The sequence below is a fragment of the Myotis davidii genome, unplaced genomic scaffold (genome assembly GCF_000327345.1).
Source record: "Myotis davidii unplaced genomic scaffold, ASM32734v1 scaffold327, whole genome shotgun sequence".
NCBI lineage: Eukaryota > Metazoa > Chordata > Mammalia > Chiroptera > Vespertilionidae > Myotis > Myotis davidii.
The window spans coordinates 3448823-3451067 of record NW_006298628.1 but is presented as its reverse complement, the minus strand read 5'-3'; the positions used below and the strand labels follow the sequence as shown (position 1 = coordinate 3451067).

Sequence of the window (2245 nt, the reverse complement as noted above, 5' to 3'; positions counted from 1 at the left end):
AGGACTACGCGCTGCCGGCCGGGCTGGAGGTGTCGGGGAAGCTCAGGGTTGCGCTCAACAACCACCTGTTGTGGTCCAAGTTCAACCAGCACCAGACGGAGATGATCATCACCAAGCAGGGCCGGTGAGTGCGGCGCGCGGCTCCCCGGGTCCGCCCGCCCAGCTCAGCTCGGCTCGTGTTTTAATCTCTCTCTCTCTCCCCCTCTCCTCCTCTCCCCTCCAGGTGGGTAGTGTCTCCCTCACTGTTTTGGTTCGGGGCTTAGAGGAGGGAGATGGAGTGAAAAGTTCTGGGTGTTGTTGGGAGATTACACCAACAGGCAGAACTCAAAAGGGGGATGGAGGAGAGTGGGTGCAATGAGCGTTACCTTGGTTTGGGGGTTCGCCCAGAACTGGGGTGGGCCCCGCTTTCTGCCTGAGTCGGGGTCGCAGTAGGCAGAGGGGGTCTGATTGGGCAGGACACCTCTTAGCCCTGCGTGTGGGGAAATGGCAGGGGAGGGCCGAGTCTTGCAATGGAACCGGCGCTGACCCAGTGCCCATGGGGGTGGGGGGTGTCCCGGGTGCCACCTCCCCCGACCCTGCTGCTGCTGCTGCTGGAAGGTCAGCTTTGGGAGGGGCGGTGAGGCTAGGATTTGGTGACATGGAGACGCAGGGCCAAGTTTCCTTTCCGGTAGTACTGTGAGTTCCTATGTCTGGGGTGTGTGTGTGTGTGTGTGTGTGTGTGTGTTGGGGGGTTGGTAAAGAGTGTGTGGGGCACAGATCCCTTCCAAACACAGGCCTTTCCCGGGGGGGGCACAAATGCCCATGGGCACAAGCAGGCGAAGCTAACCCATGGGTCAGTCCCACGTTCTGTCCCCTTTGAGGCCTGTCCCCCGAGAGCCTGTCCGCATATTCACGGGTCCAGCCTGCGGAACCCGTGGCTTAGGCCCCCCTGAGCTCCGTACGTGTGGGGTAGGGCTTGGGGCCGGGTGTGCTGCTTCCGGGGAGAGCCTCTTGCGTGGGGGAAGAAAGAGAAACTCCACTTGTGTGGTATTTGTTTAGTAAGCAGGGCCCTGAGCGGCCCTGCCTGTGTGTGACATGTGGGAGTGTGCGCCCACCTTCCCTGGAGGCCCGGGCGGGCAGCAAGGACCTGTCGGTGGAGGGGCTGTGTCCTCAGTGGGCCTGGGGAGTGTTGATACCAAGTGTGGGGCTTGGGGAGGACCAGGGGAGAGGCCATACGGGGCCTGGGGTTGGCATTCGATCTGGATATTGCTGGAACATTCTTCCCTCCTGGTTTCTGCGGGGTGGCCTGGGATTGAGGGACATGGCCACCAACCACAGTTGGCTCAAGTGGCTGAGCTGTTTCTCTTTCCCGGGGATGGACCCAGGAATGTTGGCATTGTGTTCAGTGGCATGACCTTCATCTCCTAAGCCTTCTGGTAGTTCTTCTCTGCTCCCCCAAGTCCCATGGTGTTTGAATTGAGGGGACCCCGAAGATCTTGTTCAGTCCCCTCCCTGCACAGCCAAGGAAATGGGCCCAGAGACTCTTCTGAGGTTACACAGCACACTTGTCACTGGCAGAAGTGGGATCAGAACCCAGTTGGGCCCTAGCCAGTTTGGCTCAGTGGATAGAGCGTCATCCTGTGGACTGAAGGGTCCCAGGTTCGATTCTGGCCAAGGGCACATGCCTTGGTTGTGGGCTCAATCCCCAGTCGGGCATGCAGGAGGCAGCCAATCAATGACTCTCTTATCATTGATGTTTCTATCTCTCTCTCCCTCTTCCGCTCTGAAATCAATAAAGAAATGTATTAAAAAAAAGAAAAACCCAGTTGGTACCTGCCTGGGTTTCTCCCAGCGCCAGGAGTCAAAACAGCACCCACCCTGTCCGAAGGCCTTGATGCATTCAGAGCGCTTTCACTTCCATCATTTCTCTGTGCGCTAGGTAGGTCAAGCGGTGTCCCCATTATACAGCTGAGGGCACCGAGGCACGGGGGTAGTACACGGTTTACGTTCAGCCACACAGAGACCGAACCGGGGCCTCCGCCCTGTGTGTGGTCAGGAAGCCTTCCTTCCCTGGGACCCGGGTCTCCCCACAGCCTGCTGTCAGGCATGAGAGATGAGGTGGAGGAGCATCAGCCAGAACTTCAGGGACCTGCTGGGCGCTGGGCCGGCTGTGGTCTGCCCACAGGCTGTTTAGGGAGGTATTTCAGGGGATGCATCTCTGAGTGTGGGTCCCCAACTCTGCCCCTACAGCCTCCTCCTTTCCTTT

The 2245-nt window shown here is 59.0% G+C and overlaps 1 protein-coding gene across 1 annotated transcript in view; it reads left to right on the top strand.

Moving 5' to 3' along the window:
• TBX21 (T-box 21) overlaps positions 1 to 2245 on the top strand; it is a 12442-nt gene that overhangs the window by 1391 nt on the left and 8806 nt on the right. Inside the window, exon 3 of the mRNA XM_006774416.2 lies at positions 3 to 124. Coding sequence (XP_006774479.1) covers positions 3 to 124 — 122 coding nt within the window. The remainder of the gene's footprint in view (positions 1 to 2; positions 125 to 2245) is intronic.